Source organism: Nelusetta ayraudi, unplaced genomic scaffold (genome assembly GCF_046127955.1).
Source record: "Nelusetta ayraudi isolate G7.1 ecotype Tasmania unplaced genomic scaffold, CSIRO-AGI_Nayr_v1 ptg000021l, whole genome shotgun sequence".
Classification (NCBI taxonomy): domain Eukaryota; kingdom Metazoa; phylum Chordata; class Actinopteri; order Tetraodontiformes; family Monacanthidae; genus Nelusetta; species Nelusetta ayraudi.
The window spans coordinates 2321232-2346647 of NW_027466071.1; the positions used below are offsets into that span (position 1 = coordinate 2321232).

The window sequence follows — 25416 nt, forward strand, 5'->3', positions numbered from 1 at the left end:
CAAATGTTTAGTGAGTGTAAACACTGTATATAGCCTTGGATTTCAGATATTTGCAAAGAAATACACTCAGACAACTCATTCATTGTGAAAAGAAAATTATACTATGTATATTATGTTGCTCAACCTCTACCTACACATTTCTCACCTTTCAGCATCTGCACATGTTTTCAATGAAACCCTGATTGGATTTCTCAGAAATGTTGCATGATGGTGATTTGAGTTGCTTTCTAATTCATTAATAATCTCTCCAGTGGTCAAGGAGCTGGTGTCCACACAGAAGAACCTGACAGTCATCCAGAACCAACCAAGACTATACTTTCAGAGATCATTTCTGTAGTTGCTAACTGGAGGAATGTGTTTCTAGAGTTTGGTCTCGCTTTCCACGATGATCAGTTGAGATGTTTCCTTCAGAGCAGGAAGCTGGTGGGGTGACTTGGTTTCTTCTCCACTGTTGAAGACTGTTCAGAGCTTCTCACTGAGACTCTGGCGGAGGAAACATGGCCTGAGTGGTAGCTTTAGTTTTCATGTTTAAATAAAAAATAGCAAAATTAAAAAATGATCATATTACTCAAAAACAAGTGTAACACTTGGTAAGGCCAATTCTGTCATAGATGAAGATGTTCTGCATCATGTAACATTTCTGAGGTCAGGAGACTGCAGAACAGATAAAAATAAACCAATCAAATGTCTAGTGAGTGTAAACACACTAAACATTGCATTGCATTTTTACTCAACCTCTACCTACACCTTGCTCACCTTGCAGCATCTGCACATGTGTTTTCAATGAAAGCCTGATTGGATTTCTCAGAAATGTTGCATGATGGTGATTTGAGTTGCTTTCTAATTCACTAATAATCTCTCCAGTGGTCAAGGAGCTGGTGTCCACACAGAAGAACCTGACAGTCATCCAGAACCAACCAAGACTATACTTTCAGGGATCATTTCTGTAGTTGCTGACTGGAGGAATGTGGTTCTAGAGGTTGGTCTCGCTTTCCAAGATGATGAGTTGAGATGTTTCCTTCAGAGCAGGAAGCTGGTGGGAAGACTTGGTTTCTTCTTCACTGTTGAAGACTGTTCGGAGCTTCTCACTGAGACTCTGATGGAGGAAACATGGTCTGAGTGGTGGCTTTCCCGTTCATTTTTGAATAAAGCATAGTAAGCAACAGATGCCTCCTTTTTCTAGAAGAGGGGAAAAAGGCAAGTCTAACACTTGGGATGATGAAGTTTGTCACACATGATGTTCTGCATTCAGAATACTGCAGAACAGATTAAAAGAAACTGTGATAAAATGTTTACTCTGAATGTAAACACTGTATATAGCTTTGCATTTCAGGTAATTGCAAAGAACTAAACTCATACAACTCATTCATTGTGAAAAGAAAATTATACTATGTATATTATGTTGCTCAATCTCTACCTACACCTTGCTCACCTTGCAGCATCTGCACATGTGTTTTCAATGAAAGCCTGATTGGATTTCTCAGCAATGTTGCATGAAGGTGATTTCAGTTGCTCTCTTTTTTTCTTTTTCTTTTAAACATATGTTTATTGACATTTTGGATTGGTATACAGAGTAAACATTAACATATAAACACAAACTTGTTGAGTTGCTTTCTAATTCGCTAATAATCTCTCCAGTGGTTAAGGAGCTAGTGTCCACACAGAAGAACCTGACAGTCATCCAGAACCAACCAAGACTATACTTTCAGGGATCGTTTCTGTAGTTGCTAACTGGAGGAATGTGTTTCTAGAGTTTGGTCTCGCTTTCCACGATGATGAGTTGAGATGTTTCCTTCAGAGCAGGAAGCTGGTGGGAAGACTTGGTTTCTTCTCCACTGTTGAAGACTGTTCAGAGCTTCTCACTGAGACTCTGACGGAGGAAACATGGTCTGAGTGGTAGCTTTAGTTTTCATGTTTAAATAAAAAATAGCAAAATTAAAAAATGATCATATTACTCAAAAACAAGTATAACACTTGGTAAGGCCAATTCTGTCATAGATGAAGATGTTCTGTATCATGTAACATTTCTGAGGTCAGGAGACTGCAGAACAGATAAAAATAAACCAATCAAATGTCTAGTGAGTGTAAACACACTAAACATTGCATTGCATTTTTACTCAACCTCTACCTACACCTTGCTCACCTTGCAGCATCTGCACGTGTTTTCAATGAAAGCCTGATTGGATTTCTCAGAAATGTTGCATGATGGTGATTTGAGTTGCTTTCTAATTCACTAATAATCTCTCCAGTGGTCAAGGAGCTGGTGTCCACACAGAAGAACCTGACAGTCATCCAGAACCAACCAAGACTATACTTTCAGGGATCATTTCTGTAGTTGTTGACTGGAGGAATGTGTTTCTAGAGTTTGGTCTCGCTTTCCACGATGATGAGTTGAGATGTTTCCTTCAGAGCAGGAAGCTGGTGGGAAGACTTGATTTCTTCTTCACTGTTGAAGACTGTTCAGAGCTTCGCATTGAGACTCTGATGGTGGAAACATGATCTGAGTGGTGGCTTTCCCGTTCATTTTTGAATAAAGCATAGTAAGCAACAGATGCCTCCTTTTTCTAGAAGAGGGGAAAAAGGCAAGTCTAACACTTGGGATGATGAAGTTTGTCACACATGATGTTCTGCATTCAGAATACTGCAGAACAGATTAAAAGAAACTGTGATAAAATGTTTACTCTGACTGTAAACACTGTATATAGCTTTGCATTTCAGGTAATTGCAAAGAACTAAACTCATACAACTCATTCATTGTGAAAAGAAAATTATACTATGTATATTATGTTGCTCAATCTCTACCTACACCTTGCTCACCTTGCAGCATCTGCACATGTGTTTTCAATGAAAGCCTGATTGGATTTCTCAGCAATGTTGCATGAAGGTGATTTCAGTTGCTCTCTTTTTTTCTTTTTCTTTTAAACATATGTTTATTGACATTTTGGATTGGTATACAGAGTAAACATTAACATATAAACACAAACTTGTTGAGTTGCTTTCTAATTCGCTAATACTCTCTCCAGTGGTTAAGGAGCTAGTGTCCACACAGAAGAACCTGACAGTCATCCAGAACCAACCAAGACTATACTTTCAGGGATCATTTCTGTAGTTGTTGACTGGAGGAATGTGTTTCTAGAGTTTGGTCTCGCTTTCCACGATGATGAGTCAAGATGTTTCCTTCAGAGCAGGAAGCTGGTGGGAAGACTTGGTTTCTTTTCCACTGTTGAAGACGGTTCAGAGCTTCTCACTGAGACTCTGACGGAGGAAACATGGTCAGAGCGGTAGCGTTAATGTTCATGTTTAAATAAAAAATAGCAGAGTTAAAAATATTTCTCAAAAATAAATATTTGCTAATGCCAAATCTGTCACAGATAAAAAAAAAAAAAACAATCAAATGTTTGAGCGTAAACACTGTATATAGCCTTGCATTTCAGATATTTGTGAAGAAATAAACTCAGACAACTCCTTCATTGTGAAAAGAAAATTATACTATGTATATTATGTTGCTCAACCTCTACCTACACATTTCTCACCTTTCAGCATCTGCACATGTGTTTTCAATGAAAGCCTGATTGGATTTCTCAGAAATGTTGCATGATGGTGATTTGAGTTGCTTTCTAATTCATTAATAATCTCTCCAGTGGTCAAGGAGCTGGTGTCCACACAGAAGAACCTGACAGTCATCCAGAACCAACCAAGACTATACTTTCAGGGATCATTTCTGTAGTTGCTAACTGGAGGAATGTGTTTCTAGAGTTTGGTCTCGCTTTCCACGATGATGAGTCAAGATGTTTCCTTCAGAGCAGGAAGCTGGTGGGAAGACTTGGTTTCTTCTCTACTGTTGAAGACTGTTCAGAGCTTCTCACTGAGACTCTGACGGAGGAAACATGGTCTGAGTGGTAGCTTTAGTTTTCATGTTTAAATAAAGAATAGCAAAATTAAAAAAAATGATCATATTACTCAAAAACAAGTATAACACTTGGTAAGGCCAATTCTGTCATAGATGAAGATGTTCTGCATCATGTAACATTTCTGAGGTCAGGAGACTGCAGAACAGATAAAAATAAACCAATCAAATGTCTAGTGAGTGTAAACACACTAAACATTGCATTGCATTGTTACTCAACCTCTACCTACACCTTGCTCACCTTGCAGCATCTGCACATGTGTTTTCAATGAAAGCCTGATTGGATTTCTCAGAAATGTTGCATGATGGTGATTTGAGTTGCTTTCTAATTCACTAATAATCTCTCCAGTGGTCAAGGAGCTGGTGTCCACAGAGAAGAACCTGACAGTCATCCAGAACCAACCAAGACTATACTTTCAGGGATCATTTCTGTAGTTGTTGACTGGAGGACTGTGTTTCTAGAGTTTGGTCTCGCTTTCCACGATGAAGAGTCAAGATGTTTCCTTCAGAGCAGGAAGCTGGTGGGAAGCTTTGGTTTCTTCTCCACTGTTGAAGACTGTTCAGAGCTTCTCATTGAGACTCTGATGGAGGAAACATGGTCTGAGTGGTAGCGTTAATGTTCATGTTTAAATAAAGAACTGAAAGATTAAAAAAGCCTATGTTTTCTCTAAAAGAAGTGAAACACTTGGTAAGGCCAATTCTTTCACAGATGAAGATGTTCTGCAGTCAGGAGACTGCAGAACAGATAAAAACAACAACAATCAAATGTTTGAGTGTAAACACTGTATATAGCAGGGGTGAGCAATTATTTTTTGCAACGGGCCACATGACAAGCCTGCATCGTGTCGGTGGGCCGCTGGTTGGAAATAGCGCTAACGTCCCGGAGCACGCTATTGCTATCGCACTACACTAACGTGCCGGCAATGTTTCGTTGGGGGGGGTGTTTCTTTCTTTGTCTTTATCTCTCAAAGAATAGACTATGGATGCAGTCCTTAGCTGCATATAGTTTTTATTATTACTTTGCTCTTGGAGCTTTGTAACCAAATCGCCGTCAGCTCTGCTGTACTGCACACACGAGTCACGCCCCAAACAGTCCGTGTGGAACATCATGTTAAACATAACAATCCTATTGTTACAGGGGGGATGATTTATGACTGGCTTCACGCGGGCCGGACAGGGACACGCAGCGGGCCGGATGTGGCCCACGGGCCGTACTTTGCCCAGGTCTGGTATATAGCCTTGCATTTCAGATATTTGCAAAGAAATAAAGTCAGACAACTCCTTCATTGTGAAAAGAAAATTATACTATGTATATTATGTTGCTCAACCCCTACCCACACATTTCTCACCTTTCAGTATCTGCACATGTGTTTTCAATGAAAGCCTGATTTGATTTCTCAGCAATGTTGCATGATGGTGATTTGAGTTGCTTTCTAATTCACTAATAATCTCTCCAGTGGTCAAGGAGCTGGTGTCCACACAGAAGAACCTGACAATCACCCAGAACCAAACAAGACTATACTTTCAGGGATCATTTCTGTAGTTGTTGACTGGAGGAATGTGTTTCTAGAGTTTGGTCTCGCTTCTCACAATGATGAGTTGAGATGTTTCCTTCAGAGCAGGAAGCTGGTGGGAAGACCTGGTTTCTTCTCCACTGTTGAAGACTGTTCAGAGCTTCTCACTGAGACTCTGGTGGAGGAAACATGGTCTGAGTGGATTGTGTAGTGGAAGGAAACTGTTTAAACTAATATAAAAAAAAACAACCTCTGTACCTCTTGTTTAATATGAAGCATTTCTTGCCAAGTGCAGTCTGACTCCAGCACATCTTCAGCTCTAACTGTCCTACTGAGTGATACATTTATAATTCCATTAGTAAGTGTCAGTTAAAAAAAGACACCAGGTGCCACTATGCTCACGTTGTAAAGTGTAAATGGCAGCGTTTGTGATAAACATTTTGCTTTGGCTTTCGTCTTCCTCGCTGCAATGATGATGGACTTCCTAAACAGCCTATGGACCCTTTGTCATTCTTCTTCCAAGGTTCCCCAGCACACCACAGCAAACACAATATGCTCGCCGCCAAGGACTGCAAGGACAAAGCCAACAGTTTGCTGTGCACATTGAAGGACCCGAGCCTCCACAGGAAGTAGATACAGCTATGCCCCTTCCTGCATACAGTATCTGTGTTGTCCCTTCAGTCCAGATGTGAACCATGAGGAACTTGGGGGAGTTCACTATCTCGACCTCCTTCCCATGGGTGGGTCAGGGGCTTCCTCCTCTTCTGGCAGAAGCTGATTTGTCTTTGTGATATTGAGTTTGAGGTGGTTCACAAAGCACCGCCCCACAACACTGTACTTCTCTTTGTCATCTGTTGATGCAGCCAATAATGAAGTCATCAGAGAACTTTTCTAAAAAAAAAAAAAAGAAAGCAACTCAAATCACCATCATGCAACACTGCTGAGAAATCCAATCAGGCTTTCATTGAATACACATGTGCAGATGCTGAAAGGTGAGCAAGGTGTAGGTAGAGGTTGAGCAACATAATATACATAGTATAATTTTCTTTTCACAATGAATGAGTTGTCTGAGTTTATTTCTTCACAAATATCTGAAATGCAAGGCTATATACAGTGTTTACACTCAAACATTTGATTTTTTTTTTTTTTTTATCTATGACAGATTTGGCATTAGCAAATATTTATTTTTGAGAAATATTTTTAATTTTGCTATTCTTTATTTAAACATGAACATTAAGGCTACCACTCAGATCATGTTTCCTCCATCAGAGTCTCAATGAGAAGCTCTGAACAGTCTTCAACAGTGAAGAAGAAACTAAATCTTCCCACAGGCTTCCTGCTCTGAAGAAAACATCCCGACTCATCATCGTGGAAGGCGAGACCAAACTCTCTAGAAACACATTTCTCAAGTTAAAAACTATAGAAATGATCCCTGAAAGTATAGTCTTGGTTGGTTCTGGGTGACTGTCAGGTTCTTTTGTGTGGACACCAGCTCCTTGACTGCTGGAAAACTGCAGAATTTCACTCCACCACACCAGAATGACGTCCATTTCCAGCCCACAGTGATTCCCCCTTAAGTCAATGTCGGAAAACTTTGATGTTTTTGAGTTTCAAGTGGGCAAGTCCTTCATTAAACGAAGCACCGGGAATATATTGCGATTTCAAATTGCAACACTCACATTGAGGAAAACATGAATCACTGGGACACTTTAACTTTCACCATGCCAGACAGGGAAACACGTTACTATTGTCTTTTTCCTGTAAAAGACTCTCTGATTCTACTATTACACAAGGCCTGGTCCAGACACAACAACAACACAAAACATTCCCGTGAAGTGAACAGAAAGAAAAAGTACTTGAGTTTTTAAGTGATAAATGTTTTAAATAAAGTAATGAGAATATTCAACAATGTGAAAGTCTCGGCGAGATGTTAGGCCACAAGTGAAACAGGAGAATTGTGAAATTACTGTTTTACTGAAGTTGAGAGTAGTGCCGGTACTGTATTACTATTCTAGCTGTTACTGTGTGACCAGTGACCATAATTCATTAGGAAATTTAAATTGAGTTTGCCACAAAATGGTTTAGATTAAAACAAATTTTGAATTGAATTTTTGCAGTTTGCTTTGTTACCATTAGATGGTACTAAGGCCCTGTTTGCACTTGGTCATTTCATGCGTTTTTTGCTGATCAGATTACGAAAAACACATGAAATGACCAAGTGCAAACAGTCCACATCCGTTTTGACATCCGATCACCAAAACCACCTCCCGAGGTGGTTTTGGTGATCGCATCGCATAAAAACGCATTCGTCACGGACGTGCGAACAGAATGCGACTTCAGTCCACATTAACGACCGCCTACTCCACTCACCTCTCCCGTGTACGCACTTGGTCGGCGCCCCAACTTCCGGCGTCGTCATTATAAAGTTACAAACAAGAAGCGAAAACAAATCATTTTTGTTAGACTCTTTTATTAGCATGCTAATAAATTTCATTCCGCATTAGTGTATTTTGTCAGCGGAGCAGCGGTCGCAGTTTCCCACATGTGTGATTAAATGTGCGACGTTGCATCCGAAAATTTGCCAGCCACTGTTGATCCGAAAATAAAGTCGTCACCACTCTGTCCCACCAGTCGTTACTCCTCGTTCGGATCCATACGAGCTGCAGTAGAATTAAAACGAGTGACTTAATATAGTCCGCAAACAGGAAGTTGATTCTTATTCGCTGTCATGTAAAACTCGCCGTGGTTTGTGGTTTTGCGCTTTACTGCCCCCAGTCGTTAAAAACGGAAATGACGCATGTTGCATTTGACAGTTATAAGTGACCAAGTGAAAACAGGGCCTAATTCTTAGACGCTGGATGCATCAGAAACAGGCAGAACTAGGAGTTAATCCATAAACATATCTATATTTGAGGAATTCACCTTGACTGTGCTGTCATTTAAAGACAGCAATATAACTTCAGTTTGGTGTGTGGCAGGGAAGCCTTACTGAAATACAGTTGAGTGTGGCCGTGCTTTGATGGTGGAGGAGGTATGATTATCAACTGTGAAGGTAAAAGTGTGAAGAAAGGGTCAACTCCCGCAGGCCTCTGCAGGTTGGGCAAATCCCATTGTACTGGGGCGCTTTGCACATTTTATTTTTATCCTAGTGCCAGATTGGGAGGGAAAATAGTATGGGGACAAGTTTTGGCAGATACCAGCCAGCACAGTTTCTGTTCGCCATGCTTTCGAACTTAAATAAATAGGCCGGATCAAATTGTCAGAATTGGGGCTGATGATCACAGGTGCGGTCTGGAAAGAAAGCGTGCACAGGTGCAGTTGAGACGTGCAGACAAGGAGGCAAGAGAAGGCTGACGGGCCGACTAACCAACATCCTGTCTTCAAATGCTGTGTGACGTCTAAAGTCAGCTCAGTGTCTCGGCGACAGGCACTGATCTAAACCCACACACCTGCTTCTCTGACTGAACCCGGGCGACATGTGCTTGACAGAGGGATTGCGTAGCATAGGAGGTAAGAAGTCAGATCAGAATTGAATTAGACGACAGAAATAGATTTGTTTGTTTTAACACGGGGACGCTGCTGTCGTATGTTATGTATGTTGTAGATTTGAGTTGTTTATTTGAGAAGACATCGTCATATTTTAGTGTTTCATATCAACTGTATTGCTATAAATGCATCTGATAGGTTGAGTAAAACTTGCGAGAAGAGCAACAGGCCAATCAAAACAAAATCTGCACCGTTGTTTCCCAATTATTCTTTCTTAAAACAAAGCGTTGCAACATCTGCTCAGTGCTGGACTGCAGACTCTCATTTCAAAGGTGAATGTGTTGCTGTCACAACAATTTTGTCAGCAGGGATAGGTTGACTAACTATAAAAGTACATCTCCATTTGCAAATTTTCAGACGTTTGATTCTTACATAATTCTAGAAACTATTTAAACCTCTATTTAAGCCGATTTCAGATGGGGTTTTTTTTATCATCCATTTTAATGCACGCTTGTGGAAACTCTTATAAGTTTCACGAACTGAAGAGAACAGTGTCTGAAAAGCAAAGAAAAAAAGATGGAGATTTATATACTGTGCATATGGGGTCGTCAGTTTTCTCGGGTAACTGAGGGTCCCTGAGTTCTGAAAGGACCTCTGGGTGGCACTAGAGTAAAAGAAGGAAGATCCTGTTACATGAAGAAGGTGAGCAGCACATGTGGACCAAGTTGTTGACATTCTACTTTTTTTGATATAACTTGATTTAAAAAGTTGGAAATGTCATAGAGGTCAGCTGATTTAACCAGAGGAGCCCTGCTGCGGTGTGTGTGTGTTTGTTTTGTTTTTGTTTTTGTACAAGTGTCAAACTATGGTCAAACTTTGACATCTCATATATATGTATATATCATAAATGGGTTTTCTGGTTGGCCGGCTGCACAGCATCTAGAATCAATCAAAGAATGAACAAAGTTTGATAGAAATTCATCATTTGGCAGTTTAAAAAGTTCACTGCAGTCCAAAGGGCCAATGCTGAGTCAGAGTCAGTGCTACTGAAAAGGGAGACGAGGGGGAGGTGCACCTCTCCCTCGTCTCCCTTTTCAGTCGCGCTGACTCTGACCTCTCCCCTCCCCGACGCTGGATTGGGTCGGGGATCGGGGGGGTTGGCGGGCAGTTCAAGTGTGCGTGTGCGCTAGGACTTTCCACTGGCCGGGAATCCTATTTCCCCCTTACAAAGAGGAGGAGCCCACCCACCTCTGCTTTAAAACAGAGTCACTGAGCCTCCACTGTTAGTGTCCCACAGCTGCTGAGCTCAGCTGCTGCTCGATCAGATTCAAAAACCATAGTAGCCATTTACAGTATCTCTCTGCCTGGTTCAGCTGGTCAGCGAGTCTGCGATACATAAGTAAGTCTCTTCATAGCAGCATGACTGTCTTTTTGTGATGAGCAGGGCTAGAAAAAGAAAGAAAATCTCGGTGTTCTTCTACTGCTTCCTAATGGGGATGAAAGTGGCACGTTAACGTCCTTTTCATTTCTCTGTTGGTTGCTTCTGCGACTGTTTTCTCTCTCTGTGTTTTTTTTTTGTACTTCATAAGAGGCTGGTAACATTGATCACTGTTTTTGTCCCTGTTGGTTGTCCAGCTTGCTTCTCAGCCACTTGCAGGGCTTGTATGAGGCTGCGGCTGCGCACAGAGACTGCCACCGCTCCCAGGCAGAATGGTGGGAGACGCTTCTTTCCAAAGTTGTGGACGGGCCAGAGGTCTCCTCAGTCTAACGCGAGTTACAGTTCCACCGTCGACGGTCAACAGCCGCCTCAGCGGGAGGAGACGCCGCCGCAGCAAGGTCTGTCTGCGTTGCGTTGTGTTGGCTAATCTCACAAAAAAAAACAAGTATAAGTATATTTCCTCCAAAAGAAAAAAAACTGCATTTTGATGATTTTGTTTTGAATGTTCAACTCCTTTACTCAAATAAAAGATTCTGAATGCAACAGTAAAACATTCTGAAAAGTAAAGTCTGTGTCTGCTATTAAAACAATAACATTTGTTGATAATTTTCCAAAAATAAAAATAAAAGTGACAGAATAACCTGGACTGAACTGACTAGTTGTCTGAGGTCAGAGGTCAGAGGTCTTGCATGAGCATGTGGATCATTTTTAACAGCCTTGGCACTCTCGAGTAGTTTTCTTCTCTTTTTCAACTGCAGCACAACTAAACAATAATCAGTGATAGTTATGACTGGTGAGCCATGATTGGATGTTTACACATTCAATCACGATAAGCAATGTTACATTGTTGTTGTTTGTTTATATGAGATTTTTCGCTGTCCTAAAAACATATTGAGTCATCCAGTCAACAACTCTATTCAAATAGCTCCACTTCAAGTTAGTCTGAAAAGCAAAGAAAGGACCTTTATGTTTAATGTGACAGCAGGATAAGTAGTGCATTTTCACCCCTGATCTAACAAATACGCCTTGTTACTGCATAAACTACTTACAAAGTCTTTTAAACGCATCATCCAAAACATATGTTTTCAGAAAAGCAAGAGGGGGAAATTCCAGTCATGGCAATCTGTTTTCCCTCCCGTCCCTTTCCGGGATGTTTAGATTCATTGTAAACATCTGTGACATCTGCACGCTCTCCTCTCTTCTCTCTCAGAGATCTTCACAGTCAGGCAAAGGCTCAACGCCCAGCAGTTCTCGGAGGCCAGCCAGCTGCTGATCGAGAGGGAGGCCGTCCTGTTTGGCGACAGCAGCGAGGCCGAGCCGCTCAGGGATCACGAGGAGGAGGTGGCGCGCCTGGCCGACGACTATGGGGAGCTGGAGACCTGCGTGTGGAAGACCCTGGACCTCTCGCTCTCCGCGGAGGACAGCAAGACGGCACTGGCGTCCGCCGTGAGGGCCGTCTACCAGGAGGAGGAGCGGGACAGATGGTGGCAGCAAAGCTCCCGGACGAGGCCGGGATGGCGGCCGGGAAACTGGGAGAAACTCCACGACGAGACTCTTCGAAACTTAGTGCAGCGACGCATGGACGCCCCCTCATCGGCCCCCACCGACCCGGCCAACCACCCGGAGATCACCGCCATGGTCCGGCAGCTGAAGGAGGACCTGCTGCTGGTCGTGAAGGACGTGAGGTCTTGCTACCCCCCCGAGGCGGACATCTGCAACTTCTACGCCAGCTTGTACCACCAGTGTCTCAGCACCAGACTGAAGGAGAAGGCAGAGCCTGATCTGAACGAGGAGGACTGCAAGACCATCCTGCTCTGGGTGAACAACTACTACCCAGGGTAAGTCTGGCCTACAGCTCAGGATGCCTGGCATTTTAGAATGTTGCACATTGTTAAATGTGGGCCTGTCAGACCATTATTTTTTTTAAACTGCAATTAAGCTCTGATTTTAGTCACGTCCTAATGATCTATTCCTTGTGTTTAATCTTATCGCGATTAACGCGTTAATGCTGACAGCCCTCGTTAAAAGCATCCTCGTAACAGCGGGGTTTTTTTCAACAGGAGTCTTTAACGTAACAAATTGTCTAAATCTTAATTTTCCAGCGCAGCTGGAGGACTGCTTCTGAAATCTTACAGTCCATTTTAAATCTTCACTTCTCGAGAAGTTTCAGCCGCGAAAATAAATAGGACCAATGCGGTTCTTTTGAGGGTGGGGCTGAGAGAAAGGAGGAAGCTTCCAACAGGAAGTGTTGTGCAACAAAAAAAGCTCGGTGGAAGATTTCAGTTCTGAAGAATGTTTGTGAAAATTACCTTGCGGACATCTTGCAAACACTGCTTACAGGCTGTTTGCAAGATGTCCGCACCAAATATCTGACATACAAATGAATCACTGTGTGCACTTTGAACAGAATTCATAAAATCTCTGCTTTCTGCTATTTCAACTTCCGTCAGGATCCTGAAGAAGCCGGAGCTGGCCAGTCACATTGACATCCAAGCGTTGGGGAATCTGCTGTCGAAGAACTCTCTGGAACGTCTGGAGAAAAAGTTCCTGAGCAAAAAGAAGGTAAGGCGCTGCCTTCTCTTAGCTTAGCTCGGTCACCTGACACCATGAGGAAACAAGAACTATCAAAACACTTTAATGACTGTTTTGAGAGTTTGGTTTCAAGGCAAGGCAAGACAAAGTGCTCATTTGAAGTCACTATTTTAGTGGCAACTGCAGAGCAGTTTTATTTTCCACTTGCATTTTTGAATTATTCTATGTAATCTGCGTCTGGAAGGCTTTGCCGTTTGCTGCGTGTGCTGAAAGGTTAACAGGGTTAAAGCCACACGACGGCAAACTGTCTGTGGCACGAGTTGAAAAGTGGGGAGTAATTAACGCAATGAACATTGAACACACCCCACCCATGCATTATCTCACTCTTGGGTCATCAACTACCAACTACAGGCACAAGTGGACACTGAATGATATCAGAATGTTGCTGTACTTTCAGGACGAGCTGAAGACTTACATCAGTCGAGTTCTGGATGAGGAGAACGAAAAATGGATCAAGGGGGAGGAGCCGTCGATGGAAGACGACTGTTACGTCAGTCACGAGGTCTTCGTCATCATTCAGGTGACACTTTATTTTAAATTATGCCAAAACTGATTAACTATTGGGCAAAGAAATCCAACCGTTTGTGCTGAGCACTTTATTCAGCTGTCAAACCAACAGCTTTACTGTTTTGTTTGGTCCAGTAATGAACAGTAGGTAGAGATATATTCTCATAATATATCTCTAATATATCAACTGCATTGAACAGTGTATGGCGTGTTTGGCCACAGGTGACGCTGAAAATGTGAAAGTGGACGTTGAATTTAAATCTGTCAACAATCACACACGTTTTCCACGTGCCTGAGAAAAGTGTGTTGTCATCGGCGAAGAACATGATGAAAGAGATAAATATTTACCCATGTCCTCTGGTCTATTAAGCAGGGTTCAGCAGAATGCTTCCTTGTCTGATCGGTATTCACAATGATGCAGGCGTCTTCCCAAACAATTAGAGAATGTTTCACAGACAAAAAATGTTGATTATTTACACAAGGTTAATCAGAACTAGTTTAAGGCCACATTTTTAAACGAGCGGCACGTGAGGAGTAAAGCAACCCAGCCAGTGTCAGAGTTCGCCTGCTCATAGAAGTGATTTTCATTAATATTTGTATATAAAAAAAAAAAAAACACGTTGCCAATGACAACAGGGTATTTATGTTTTCTGTGTTTTGTTCTCTGTCACTATCCTTAGTTCGTCGACGGACTTGTGAGAGCAGTGGAAACAGTTGTGGGAGACCGACACAAGGCGCACGACCTAACGGGCCAGCTCAACGACTTCATGCAAACGTGAGAAAAGTTTTCAAGCTGTCACTTCAAATTTTGAACATCGGCAATGCTAATAGGGCGACACGGTGGCGCAGTGGTAATCGCTGCCGCCTCACAGCAAGAAGGTCGTGGGTTCGATTCTGGGCCTGGGACCTTTCTGTGTGGAGTTTGCATGTTCTCCCTGGGTCTGCGTGGGTTCTCTCCGGGTTCTCCGGCTTCCTCCCACAGTCCAAAAAGCATGCTTGAGGTCAATTGAACACTCTCAATTGTCTGTAAGTGTGCATGTGCATGTGAGTGTGGATGGTTGTTTCTCTCTATGTGGCCCTGCTTGTCCAGGTATGTCACCCTGCCTTTGCCCTATGACAGCTGGGATATGCTGAAGCAGACCCCCGTGACCCTGAGCCCGGGAAGAAGCGGGTATGGAAAATGGATGGCAATAATAATAATGAAAGCTTTTTTTTGTTTGTTTCCTTTGACAGGCGTAAGACCTTCCAAAGCGCCATCATAAAGCAAAACAAAGCCAACAGCCGGCCGTTCATCAAGGCGAATCTCAACTTCATCGAACAGTTCAGGTAAACTTCCCACATGCAGGCCATTGAGACGCTGCCTCTGCAATAAAGGACCATTGTGTATAATTTCAAACATTGCGTGTTTTCACTCTGCGATAATATGAAGCAGATTTCATCACACACAGAGAGTGAGTCTGTTTGTGGGCCATATCACGCCGCTGCCTTGTATATGACATAGACCAGATTATGAATCTTGTTGAGGGTGGTTGATGTGTTTTAATGATTTCACACTCACATCTCAGCTGGTATAAGAAAGATGTAACATCCAGCAACAGATTCAAATGCAGGGGCTTAAAATAATTTGCATTCTTACAACGGGCCTTTAAGATGCAGTCCTGGTCTGAAGGAATTTTCGACTGCGTGGCAAATTAGAAAAATGTGGAGCTAATGCAACATGTGTGGTCTGTTTTGCAGCTTGGTCCTCGAGAAACAAACCAACCTCTTCTCTAAGGAGATGCACAAAAATTTTGAGCAAATTCTGCCTGACATGAGACAATCTGCCCACGCATATCTATTGAAGCCAGTGCACGAAGCCCTCAAGGTAAGCTAACTTCTCCACTTCTTCTACGACTTCTCTCGCTGCACCTTCCCATGAAGTCGTCAATCAAAGCCAGATGTTTCATCTCCGAGCTCTCAAATTTGTTCAAAGCTGTCGTTATCTGCAATCTTTACGCCGCTGTGGAGGAAGGTGCTTCCCCTTCTTAGATGTTCTCTCTGTATCTCCTACAGCAACATTATCGCAAGCTGGGAACCAGCGAGTGGCTTAACCAGCACTTGTTTGAGCCACTGCTGGACACCATCACACATGAGTTCCAAGATGTTAAGGGTTCCACAGAGTCCTGTCATCAGGTAAAAAACAAAAAAGCAAAACACACACACACACACACACACAAACAAGAAATGCAATTGCTTGTTCAGAGTGAAGCAGAACCTCAAACAACATTCCTCCATAATGAAGTGTGTGTGTGATGAGTCAAGATGTGAATAAATAAATAAATAAATAAACGTTGTTCAACAATGACTTCAGGAAATGCCAGCAGTTTGCCGTTGAATCATTTGCAAATCAACCAAATGTGACCGCAGTCCTGCCGATGTTTCGCAACGACCCCGACGTAACGACCGGATTTCATTTCAGAAACTGGTTTGCCAGATGCACCAAGACGTTGCAGTGGAATATGTGAAGAGGCTCCTGAAAGGGGGGATCAAACTGAAGGACCAGAAACTCCAGCTCGAGGCCTACAACAAGATAAAAGACGACGCAGAGAATCTGCACGATTTCTTCATCGAGATGGTGAGTCGACTCGGGGGACGTCCCGTTGGAAATCTCCTGTCAGGATAAACTTTAAATAATCTGGTTCGTGCCAGTTGCCGAGTCATTGAAAGCTTCCAATTTGCAGGGCTCTAATGAAGGTTGGTTGAAGGACGTCTTGATCAACATTGCCGAAGTGCTGAAACTCCAGGACCTTTCCAGCATTCAGCTACACGTAGTGTTGATGGCAAATTCCTGTCCTGACTTGAGGTAAGCTCTCTTGGACAAATGTTAGCTTTTCAACATTTACAGTGCGTGCCATTGCGAAAAGAGTTGTTTAAAAATTTTGGGGGGACGAGCATTAAACTACACACTTCTTCAGTGGACGATTCAGTGAGACCAGCTCCAGGAAATGAGACACGTGTACACGTGTAAATCCATAGTGCATGTGAGGGCGAATTGTCCATCTGGTATGCATAGTTATTTTGGAAAAGGACCCCCATTTCACTCGAATTGGTTCAGCACCCAGGCTGAAGCTGGGTCAACAGCTTGAAAATGTTGATTCTGTCTTCGTGGGTAGATATAAAAAAAGAGGAGGTCAACGGCTGTTTTCACTCACTTGAAGGGGACTTGAAAATCCATTCAGCACTGCTGCATGTCACTTGGAAACAAGTCATGAGACTGTTATTGCAACAAAAGCCTCTCTCACACCCCTGCGCAGGTCTCCAACACAGATTTTACACACATTTTTAGCTGTGTAATTTCAGTTTGGCACTTTTAGTACAGATTAGTCACTCAAATTATGAATTTGATTGTGAATTATGGCTTATGCGCTTCCATTGAATGGGGTATTCAATGGAAACACCTGAAAATCGCAATTGTACTTTGTAATTTTTTTTTGAAATATTTTGCGAAATACTGTAATGGAAACGCAGCTCGTGGCAAGGGAAGGGAAAGACTCCTCAATGGGACGAAAGCTCCAGCAGACCCAGACATCTTGCTGTCCGTGCAGTTCACCTAACCCTCCTTCTCTCTCGCCTGCAGTGTGAAACATGTCTCAGCCCTGCTCAAGCTCAAGACCAACCTCACCAAAAAAGACAGAAACAAAATCAAAGACACTCTGTCAGAGACATTGGCCGAAGTCACAGCCGCCGACACACCATCGTTTTTCTCCAAAGTCCAGATCAAATGAGACGTGGATGACAGGCTCAACTGAAAGATGGGCCTTTTTACGGTATTGCTATGTGTGAGGTTTGCGTTGATGAGTATGAAAATTGTGACGTTTGTGGTGTTTCATTACGTTTCCTTCTGAAGCGGAATCAAAGGCTTACTGTGAAAAAAACGCTGACCCCGAGTGTTCATCACGTTTCGGCACCTTACAGTATCCGCAAAATGTTGTTGTTAAATCAATGTTATTGTATATTTTTATACTTATTTGCAGCTACAGAGGAAGTTACGTTTTGTCGCTGAATGTTTGCTTTCACGTCATCTGTTGTACAAAGTGTTGTTTGTGAATGTTTTAACTGTAAGTTAAGTTTCTGTATAAAGCTGGTTGAAATTGTTGAATTGAGTTCTTCTGTTATTGCTGTCACTGCCATTTCACCTGTTCAGCGCGCAAAAGTACAATTTCCTTCATGTGAAGATAGGAACATTGATTAGCTGTAGGTCAAGGATGAAGTGTTTTGTCCTAAAATGTTCCAAAAAAAGGTTTTCACACTAAAGCTAACCGAGCTAATTTGCGAACCAAAGCGCAAGCTAAAGCTAGCTCATTTTCCCTCCGGTATCTGAGTACACGCTAGGGTTTCCACCCGTCCCGTTTCTCCCAGAATTGTTCTCTTTTTTCACCACCTGTCCTGGGAAAAATAAAATCTCTCCCGGGACACAATTTCTCACATTTCTTTTAGGGAAAATGACAAAACCTCATTTGATTAACGTCTGTGGTCGAGATAGGGTTGCCAACCCTCCCGTAAAATACGCGATTGTCCCATATTGTCCCGTAATGAACTGATACGGGACGCACTTCACTTTGTCCCGTATATTTCGGGGAGCCCATCCCCCCCATCCCCCGTCGTCGACAGACTTGAGATCTCTCTCTCTCTCTCTCTCACTCCATGACACTCAGCGAGGTCAGTGTTAGCCAGAGAATAGAAGGAAGTAGTTGAGCCTCTGCTGTGGAAAGTTTCCGCGCTGAGCTGCTGTGTCTCGGGCTGAAGCCACACTTTCAGAGGAAAGATAAGAGTCCCTGAGGCGTATCTTGCGTCTGTGTGTAGTTTCTTGAAAGGCTGTGTTTGTTTCCAGAGGATCCACACAGGATGACTGGGTCGTTGTTTTGCCAGTTGGAGTTGGAAAGTGAAGAAAGGCAGAAAGGAAACCCATTGAAGGCGTTTGCTGTAAACTGCACTGGAAATAACGGGAATAGAAGGATGCTGGAGTACAAGCTGGAATCCACAGTGCGTTTCCCGATATGAATTGGTGACTCATCAGAGGAAGTCAAGTTTGGGAGATGAGAATTTTGAAGGGCCGCCACTGAATTCCTTGTCGCCAGCCACTAACTCCTCCAACATTTTTAATTAGATTAAAAAAAAACTTTCCTCAACTTCTAGTTAAACAAAACTTGTGTCATCGTATTGCTCAAAAGCTTTTTTTTTTTTTTTTTTTTTGCAACAAATTTGCTTACGTGACAGCGTGGCACAACAAGCCAAGCTAATAACAAAGTGCACAGACCATCTTGGGTTAATGGAAGCTTGGTTCTATCAGGGTATGTTGAACCGTAGCCTCATGACAGCACGTTGCCAATGTTATTTTTAGCCTTCAAGGCAAACTCAGCTCAAGTGAATGTCATCCCTCTATTTATTTTTCTATCATCACGTGTCAGGCCGGTGGTGAGGCTGGAGCACAAGAAATATAAAAGCACGAGACTCGTTAAAATACATGCATGCTGGCAACTTGTGTTTCCCAAAAGGAAACCGTGTCAAACAGTGACAACAATAGTAAGCGGCGGCAAAATTAAGAAAACAAAGCCTTGATCTTGGAAAATAATATATTTTTTTAAGAATCAGTTCAGGTCAATCGGTTAATCGTTTCAGTTCTAAAATTGTTATATCTTGATGTATTTGTATCTCACAAAACATGGACAGAGAGTACCGAACACAAAGCCCACAGAAAGAGCCCAAACAAATCAGCGCACAGTGCACATGAAGTGGTGCACTCGTTTTAAATTAACTTGTGATGACATTTGAAACCAAGAAAGGTAACCGGGGGTCAGTTTTAAATAGCACTGATATTAGCAAGAGCCCTGCTGAGTACCTGGGAAGGTCAGCAGTTTGACTGATAGAGGAAGCAACACTTCCAAAGTAGCGTAATACCCCCATCTGGTGGTGATGTAGAATTTTTAGCTAGTTACAGTTTGGGGATTCTGCCCATTCAATATATTGCTGATTTAAGTTTTATTACAGCCATCATTGATTTCTCAGTAAAGGAAAACAAGAAAAGAGGCACATATATATTTGACAAAGAAGGAAGAGTAAATTACAGTCATTTTTTTTTATATGTAAGGAGACAGCCCTCATTTTAATGGAAATAATATATTTAGACCTCTGAAATAAAATGAATTTATTGTTTCACCCTAAATTAAAATAAAATTGCTCCTAGAACGGTACAGACAGAAACAGGCAAATCTATGTATTTCAAAGCAAATTTTATTTATGTTTCAATAAAAAAAAAAAGTGACATAATTTATCACACTCTTCATGCATTTATAAATAAAACATATTTATAAAAAAAAAAAAAAACATGTAAAAAACGTCTGAGCTTGTGGGAATGTAAACAGTAAATGTAACGTTAAAAAACCACATTTTTATTTTAAAAATGCAATTATACCTATGTATACATATACATAGTATATGTATATAATACATATACATATATAGCTTACATTTATTTTGTATCATGACACACCAGAGGAGGTATTTGACCTTTTAAGTCAGTTCATGATGACTCACAATTTCTCAAGTGCAATCCAACCAAAAATGTTTAAATAAATAACAATTTAAATAAAAACAATAAAGGTGGCACTGGGAAATCTAACAGAGTCAACCTCATTGCATTGTTAAGTACTGTTGGACATTTTTATGTCAATGTCATTCCCCCTCTAAACCAACCAAAAATACACATTGAAAAGAAAGAAGAAAAAAAAACGTTAAATAACAAAGCAGTATTTCTTATTTTTACCATATATTGTTTTTCAATTATTATTCTAGTATGGTGTTTAAATTTTAATTGAAACAGAAAATGGTTTAACGTGTCTCCCAAGTATTTTGAACTAACAATCCTCTATCCCTCCTTGACTGCAACAGACAAGCAACTTAACAGAGAGAAGCAGGAAACATGTCTGGGTCTGGGCTGACGCTCGGCACAGCTACAGGTGTTCAGCACGTCCTCAATGTCCCGTCTGTGGAGGCCCTTCCACCGAAGCAGTGCTAAGAGGAGATCTGGATCCTCTCTATAGGAAAAGGCACATGACAGAGCTCAAGGGCGACCGCAGCGTACTGTTCAAATTGAAAGACATCAATAAAGAACAAAGAAAGAAATCTGTAAAAAAAAATATACATTTTAAATGCTGAAAGTATTGCAAACAGATAGATACATAGATAGATAGATAGATAGACAGACATATAGATAGATAGATATATATTTAGATAGACAGATAGATTGATTGATTGATTGATTGATAGATTGATTGATTGGTTGATCTACTGACCTCAGCGTGAGGTGATTGTTCAGCATGTCATTGACTGTAAGGATCACCAGACTGATGTTTTTGCAAGTCAGCAGTTCCTCGATTTTCAACACCAGACTTGACTCTTCAGCTGGCAGGGCCTATTGAAGCATCACAATAAAATATAATTACTATATATATGTACATATATATTGTGTATATATATATATATAGTATACATATATATATATATATATATATATATATATATATATATATATATATATATATATATATATATATATATATATATATATATATATATTTATATACATGTATTGCACCTAATGACTCATGAGAACCTCACCAGATCTTTCATGACATTTCGAAGAAGCATGGCATCGTCACGAAGGGTCTGACCGACATCAGTCCAGAGCTTCATCAGTTTGGCCTGGCGGACCTTCACGAGATGCTTGACGTACTTGTGGACGAGGAGTTTGAAGACCGCATTCATCACCGTCTGAAACCAAAAACAACAACGTGGATTTGTCACAACCCATGGTCTGCTGCCTAAACTGCTGCGCAGATGAAGCTCTGAGGTCCTCTGAGTGTTTACCATGCGAGTCCCCTCACACAGCCAAGTCCTGGGGAAAATCGTCTGAATTCTCTGCATCAAGGTGAGGATTTGCTTGTTGTCCCTGTTGAAGTAAATCTTAAAGTGGCTCTGTGGGACAAAATGGAAGTGAATTTTTTGAATGACTGACTTCGATTCACATGGATGAACTGGGCGTGGGTGATTTTACCGACCTCTGCTAATTTAGCCACACATTCCTGCAGGCTTTTCATTGTAGAAGCTTCCATGTTCTCCAGCGTTGCCAAAATTTTCTCAACAAGGGATCTGGTGGCGCTGTTGGCTTTGGTGTTCACGTACTGCCTGAGGGGAATTCACACAAGCGTCATTTTCGCAACACTACGTGCTCATTAGCTTTGTGTGTTTTTGTGTTGTTATTTTAAGACAACAGCATTACATAAGAAATTGAAAATAATGAAATCCTGTTTAGGAAATTTCACTGCACCTACTTGAGTTCTTTGCAGACTTTTAGAGTCTTTAGGAAGTGGTGCATTTCTGGATTGTCCATTGTTGCTTTCGTTTTCAGAAAGTCCACCTGCTCAGTGGTGAACCTACAAACCAAACAGTCTCTGATGAATTCACCACACTGACATTTTAAGAAGAAAAAAAAAATCATCATTAAGGCAGAAAGACTGTCTATTGATTCATTCCTGATGTCCAACAATATCCTCACCTTGTCAGAAACGCGAGCATCTCTTCAAAACAGACCTCCTGGACGTCAGCTGACAGCTTGAAGTTGATTTTTTGTGTTTCTTTGAGGAAAGACTCAGTCAGCTGAAACAGATGAATTTGTGTTATTTCTCAGAGTAAAGGCAGATTTAAAAATGATCTCCAAGTTACCTGAATGATGTCCACATAGAGTCCGGCACAAGCCTCATCGTGCTGGGAATTTTCGTTGCTTCTGTCACACTGCAGAGTGTTTTCCAGGCCTATTTCCATTTCTCTCTGTGGAAATTAAATAAACAAATGACAGAAATGCAGATATGCTGGTTGATATTTGCAATAAACGAGGAATGTGTGGAAATGACCAACAACCACAAGCGTTTTGGTCAATATGCCAAGAGAGCAGATCGTTGTTCTTACCTTCACCCGCTGGAGTAGTTCGTCTTTTGCCTTGGACACCCACTCCGTGAAGATCAGCATGTCTACATCTTTAATCAGATCCATTTCTTGGAGTTCTGGATGACAAAGCAGCTCTTGACTGGAAGAACAAACACAAATATTATCTTTATAAAATAAATTAAAATCTAAATAACACAATTGACTGTGTTTAACAGTTTTGTAGAATCAATATTCTCTAATATAAAGCAAAGAAGGCAAACTAATCCATTTAAAGCTCTGGTAAGGCTCTTTATTTAATTTATTTTTTTTATGATTTCCTGTTTTATTTTGTATTGATGTGTTTTGTTTTGTTTTGTTGTTGTTTTTTTGCCTTGTTTCACCTCCTGTCTTTCTGCCTCTGTGATTGTTGCTCCCACCCTGATTGGTTTACTCTGCTTCACCTTGTGTCCAGTGTAAGACTGGTTTCCCTCTCAACTTTGGATTTTTGCCTGTGTGATGTGCCTGAGCCATGCATGAAGATGCCATTTGACTTTTTGCCTTCTCCTGGATTAAAAGACATCGGCTGTCATTTGTATTCATTTATATTATTTCCTCGGGTTCAAGTAGGTGGAAGAAATTTTTTTTATTTTAAAGTTTTGTGTTTTTAGCCATTTTATTCTGTCACTGACAGCTTTTAAGTGGATATGTTGGGGGGCGGGGGGGAAGCTATTAAAGATATACAGTAGCTACCTGAAATACGTGTGCAGGACCCAGTTCAATAACACAAATGAATTCTGGGTGGAACGACTGCCCTGCAGCAGGGTGTCAAGGTGGCCAAAGGTCTTCCGATGGTAGCAGCCAATCAGACGGCCCATCAGACCCAGGCCGTTCAGCAGGGGAGCCACCCTCAACAGTTCCTCGACCACAGTTTCCTGGATGTTCAACATGTGCTGCTGGAGGTTCTTCTGCAGGTCGGCCGGTGCTTTTGGGAAGAGTTCCTCCACAGATCTTTGTATGATGATCTCTGCCCGCTGGTCTGAGTTCGCCTCGGGCTGCACTGAGCAACCAGAATCACTCTCAGTGGTGCCGGCAAGCGACACACCCAAGTACCCAGCCAGCTCCTGGAGAGTGACCTCCTCCCCCGTCGGACAGCGCCCCTCCTGGTGGCTGGTGGTGGTGAGGACCTCATCTGGTGGACTGTCATCGTTGGGAGCCAACCTCCTGTATCCTGTATCCAGAGAGACTGCAAGAAGTTTAGCAAAGGCAAAACGTGGCTGTCCTGGGTGTAATTGTGGGAATATTATTGACAAACGTATTGATCGGTGTCTAATAAGCCATGAGGGCCCATGAGGATGTTTGACACAGATCAATCAATCAATCGATCAATCAATGTATTCTGAAATAAACTGGACACATTTCTGCCAGATGTGTCTTTGATAAGGATGGATGCTTTTTGGAGTCATAATTTAGCTCTGAGTTACAAATACAGGATTTTATATATGACTTTTTAATATGTTCATAGTTGCAGAAGTATTCAATTTTACATATTATTTGCATTTTTTTTTTTTTTTATCCTTAATTATGTCAAGCAGCGTTCAGTACAGTGAACAGTTTCAATTCAACTCTCCAGATCGTTAGAAAACAAATGGTTAAAACTGCTGCTTTGTTATATCTCAGGCCTGTTTGGGGGGTTGGCCATGTGGTGGCACCAACACAGCCAGGGAGAGGTTCGTGTGCCTCCCAGTCGTTTCCGAGAAACGGGCCTTTTTAGGTTCATCCTCATCTTTCAACAAATTCTGGTTGGCCAAAAAATGTGGGTCTTATTGTGCCGTCACAGTTCAAGACAAGACTCGTCAGTCTTTGCATAGTAGAGGACACTTGCAGGTAAGTCGTTTTACTTCCAATAAGTAACATCTAATCAACATTGTATGAGCAATAAATGTAATAGCAAAAAGTAATGCTGTAAAAAAAATATATATATATATCATCACAACAACAAAAAAAAACGTTAAACGTTAAAGAGACACAAAGTCCATAAGAAAGGCTGCATTGAAGTAAAGCAAGACTGATGACAAGATTACAGTGAGTCACTAATCTGCCCATTTGTGGTGAACTTGGCATCATTTTCACCCCAGAAAACACCTCAGCTGGTTCAGCTGTGGTCAGTATTCTGGATATTCTTAAACATTCTGGAGTCAAAAGACAATGGAAGCAGTGTTTAGCTTGTTTTGCTGCACAACAAAAAGTCATTTTTTTGATGAACTTGGATTTATTGACTTAGAACTGTTGATGAAGTCGAAAGAAGAAAGACATAAATAACAAAGACGGAAATACCTGATTAATTGTTAACAAATCAAACCTACCAGTTCTCTCGTGCTCTGATGTCCTCCCAGGTTTTCGAACCGACCACCACTTCTTCATCTCAAACTCTTGCTTTGGAAAATTCTAACTAACAGGTTTATTGCTCTGTCCCTGCCTCCTCACAAGAACCATGTGGGAGTCCGCAGCCCTGCGAGCCTCTTTTGAAGCCATTAGGAGGGATTTCCCAAAATACCATTCACACTTTCGATTTCCACTTACCTTTACAAAGAGGGAATTACATCATCCATCCACTCCTTTGCCATCACCGCTCCTCCTGCACTCGCATTTTCATGGGTGTGGCCGTAAGCAGAGAAGACGCAGAAAGACCTCTAAATTACTTCCAGAAAAAAATCATTTCAGAACTTTTATTTTTGCAGCAGCTAGATAATCCTCCTGCTAATAATGCAGGAGGCTGGAATCCTTCTAATCCTGACAGTCGGGAGTTATTTCAGCTGAGCTGCTGCTAAACGTGCGGTGAACTGTAACCATGCAGCCTCTGTCACGTCACTTTCACATTCATTACCGACTTGAAAAAATCTGGTCTGCTCAAAGCCAGTTGGCAGCTGTGCCAGGCCTTGTTTCCCCACGCTGCCTTGAGCGGTTGCAAAATCCTGTCAGACTCCCTTTTCTAATTGCAGAGTAGTTAGGTC

The 25416-nt window shown here is 41.7% G+C and overlaps 2 protein-coding genes, 1 non-coding gene and 8 pseudogenes across 3 annotated transcripts; 9 read left to right on the plus strand and 2 right to left on the minus strand.

Moving 5' to 3' along the window:
* The first annotated feature begins 306 nt into the window (after positions 1-306).
* LOC142889206 (small nucleolar RNA U3) lies at positions 307-511 on the plus strand (annotated as a pseudogene).
* A 408-nt stretch (positions 512-919) lies between these two features.
* Positions 920-1124, plus strand: LOC142889203 (small nucleolar RNA U3; annotated as a pseudogene).
* Positions 1125-1693: 569 nt separating this feature from the next.
* LOC142889204 (small nucleolar RNA U3) lies at positions 1694-1898 on the plus strand (annotated as a pseudogene).
* Positions 1899-2304: 406 nt separating this feature from the next.
* LOC142889214 (small nucleolar RNA U3) lies at positions 2305-2509 on the plus strand (annotated as a pseudogene).
* A 569-nt stretch (positions 2510-3078) lies between these two features.
* On the plus strand, positions 3079-3283 carry LOC142889208 (small nucleolar RNA U3; annotated as a pseudogene).
* A 413-nt stretch (positions 3284-3696) lies between these two features.
* Positions 3697-3901, plus strand: LOC142889202 (small nucleolar RNA U3; annotated as a pseudogene).
* Positions 3902-4311: 410 nt separating this feature from the next.
* On the plus strand, positions 4312-4516 carry LOC142889213 (small nucleolar RNA U3; annotated as a pseudogene).
* A 903-nt stretch (positions 4517-5419) lies between these two features.
* On the plus strand, positions 5420-5624 carry LOC142889205 (small nucleolar RNA U3; annotated as a pseudogene).
* Positions 5625-6662: 1038 nt separating this feature from the next.
* Positions 6663-6869, minus strand: LOC142889200 (small nucleolar RNA U3). Its single transcript, XR_012926818.1, has one exon. It is a non-coding gene; the product is annotated as a small nucleolar RNA U3 (small nucleolar RNA).
* Positions 6870-8863: 1994 nt separating this feature from the next.
* On the plus strand, positions 8864-17582 carry LOC142889060 (tumor necrosis factor alpha-induced protein 2-like). Its single transcript, XM_076027628.1, has 12 exons — positions 8864-8931; positions 10543-10743; positions 11556-12183; positions 12796-12907; positions 13335-13457; positions 14125-14219; positions 14678-14770; positions 15182-15308; positions 15497-15616; positions 15903-16058; positions 16165-16286; positions 17061-17582. Exons 1-12 carry the CDS (start codon positions 8898-8900, stop codon positions 17206-17208), a joined length of 1959 nt encoding a protein of 652 aa, XP_075883743.1. The 5' UTR covers positions 8864-8897; the 3' UTR covers positions 17209-17582.
* Positions 17583-19634: 2052 nt separating this feature from the next.
* LOC142888953 (exocyst complex component 3) lies at positions 19635-24973 on the minus strand. Its single transcript, XM_076027461.1, has 11 exons — positions 24769-24973; positions 23156-23648; positions 22448-22565; positions 22205-22309; positions 22038-22138; positions 21814-21915; positions 21541-21667; positions 21350-21457; positions 21101-21253; positions 20776-20894; positions 19635-20517 (listed from the first exon to the last, which is right to left on the minus strand). The coding sequence occupies exons 1-11, from the start codon at positions 24824-24826 to the stop codon at positions 20349-20351; spliced, it is 1653 nt and encodes a 550-aa protein (XP_075883576.1). The 5' UTR covers positions 24827-24973; the 3' UTR covers positions 19635-20348.
* Positions 24974-25416: the final 443 nt, after the last annotated feature.

Excerpts from the sequence above, each read along its gene's own strand:
- LOC142889060 (XM_076027628.1), top strand. The coding sequence starts at position 8,898 with ATGTGCTTGACAGAGGGATTGCGTAGCATAGGAG. Across the intron at positions 15,309-15,496 it reads CAGTGCACGAAGCCCTCAAG|CAACATTATCGCAAGCTGGG; the intron begins GTAAGCTAACTT and ends TATCTCCTACAG. Across the intron at positions 15,617-15,902 it reads CCACAGAGTCCTGTCATCAG|AAACTGGTTTGCCAGATGCA; the intron begins GTAAAAAACAAA and ends ATTTCATTTCAG.
- LOC142888953 (XM_076027461.1), bottom strand. The coding sequence starts at position 24,826 with ATGAAGAAGTGGTGGTCGGTTCGAAAACCTGGGAGGACATCAGAGCAC. Across the intron at positions 22,139-22,204 it reads TCTATGTGGACATCATTCAG|CTGACTGAGTCTTTCCTCAA; the intron begins GTAACTTGGAGA and ends CATCTGTTTCAG. Across the intron at positions 21,668-21,813 it reads AAAGTCTGCAAAGAACTCAA|GCAGTACGTGAACACCAAAG; the intron begins GTAGGTGCAGTG and ends AATTCCCCTCAG.